At 47.2% G+C, this 1,683-nt stretch overlaps 1 protein-coding gene across 1 annotated transcript; it reads right to left on the bottom strand.

Moving 5' to 3' along the window:
* Nucleotides 1–971: 971 nt before the first annotated feature.
* LOC109862092 lies at nucleotides 972–1,528 on the bottom strand (the record flags this gene model as incomplete). Its single annotated transcript, XM_020442006.1, has 1 exon — nucleotides 972–1,528. A coding segment is annotated over one exon (557 nt), but the record flags the coding sequence as incomplete, so codon positions are not given.
* Between the last annotated feature and the right edge of the window lie 155 nt (nucleotides 1,529–1,683).

Below are 1,683 nucleotides of genomic sequence, written 5' to 3' on the forward strand. Positions count from 1 at the left end.
AGTGAACTGGTGGAAGATGATTTGTTCCGCGTTTTCGGGGCATAGTGGCGTCACAGGCTTCCGAGACTCTTCTCATCATGTCTTCTGACTTCTTTTCAGCACACCCGTCTCCGGTTTTATAGTAACTTAGGGCTACCTTGAAAGATTCGGGGTCGAAGGAGCTCACCTTCCAATCTATTTGGTTGGTTTTGCTGTTCACCCTTCTCGTGTTCTGGCCTGTGGACACTTTCCACAGAATGGCACAGTGGTTGCTGGCAGTGTAAATGTCCGTCACCTCCCACGAGTGATTTCCTTTAACGAGGCTACTACTAACGAATGTAAGGTCCACTATGGAACTTACTTCCCCTCTTACAACCGTTGGTTTATTACCGCTGTTGAGCAGGACCACGTCCAGAGTGGACATCGCCTCCAGCAGTGCTTTTCCTTAAGCATTAGTCGCTTTATTGCCCCAGTTCGTAGCTCAGGAGTTGAAGTCACCGGCAATTGCCACATGCGTGTGTTGTTTGACATCTTCAGTCAGTCAGTCAAGAAAATCCACGAACTCGTCGAGAGTAAGACTGAGTGGGGCATAGCAACTGTAGAAGTGTATTTCTTCCGACTTTGCCACCACAAAACCAGTCTCTGTGTTTTTAGCAACGCTCTGGAACGGGGGGCAGGACCAAATGACTGCCCCCGAGGTGCTGTCCGATTCCCAAGGTTTTGTTGAGAAGTGTCTGTATGGCTCCGAGATCAATGCGACATCTGGCTTCAGTTCGCGCACGGTTTGCATGAGCAAATCATGCAAAGCCTCACAGTGGTTGAGGTTCAGCTGTAGTACTTTCAACTCCATACTTAGCTCTTTTTACGCTTTTGTGCTTCTTTAAAGACTGAGCATCTGCTGCTACCGGCTATGTGACCACAGTTTTTTATGTCGCCTTTTTCGACGCAGAGCGTGCATCGGGCATCTTTTTTGCATGACACAGCTTTGTGACCTAACCTTTTTCTCCGCATTTGGAACAGCAGTTGGATCGGTTCACTTTACTCTTGCACCTCGTAGCCAGGTGTCCGTAGTGCCAGCATCTAAAGCACTTGGTCAGTCTTGTCAGTGTTCTTATCCGGCAGTTGACCCAACCGATCCTGATCTTACCGTCTAGTCCCAGTACCTTCTCTACCAGTGCTGCCGCCAAAGTCACTACGGCAGTCTGGGTACCTCCGTAAGCCTTACGCAGTGATTTGACTGCGTCCAGCGATATTTCTTCTGCTTCACCCACCGCTTTTTGTAGAGCTGCCAGTACTTCATTCTTCGTGGTCATTTCATCAAGGTCTCTTATTTCGACATCTTCTTGTGGTCCTTTGCTGATGATTTTGGCATCATCTCCAACAATGGCGTTGATGGTTTTTTGCAGACCATAATCTTTATCTGTGTTCTCCTTTAAGAGGATGATCAACAGATCTCCAGTGGCCGTCCTGCGAATCTTGTTGACTGAGGCTCGGACTTGCTCTTCAGGTACTTCTTTCTTGACACGACTAACAAGGGAACCTCGCGAACCTGAAAATTCTGATTTTGATGAAACTTTGCACACATGTAAGGGAGGTCAATAGATGAGTATTGACATTTTCCGTTGCTGCTGAAAAACGGTTTTAAGGGATGAAATCACCCCTCATATGTAGAGCGGCTTTTCATTTTTCTTAATTTCTCTCGAA

The sequence above is a fragment of the Pseudomyrmex gracilis genome, unplaced genomic scaffold, assembly GCF_002006095.1.
Source record: "Pseudomyrmex gracilis isolate BER0280 unplaced genomic scaffold, ASM200609v1 scaffold_1355, whole genome shotgun sequence".
NCBI lineage: Eukaryota > Metazoa > Arthropoda > Insecta > Hymenoptera > Formicidae > Pseudomyrmex > Pseudomyrmex gracilis.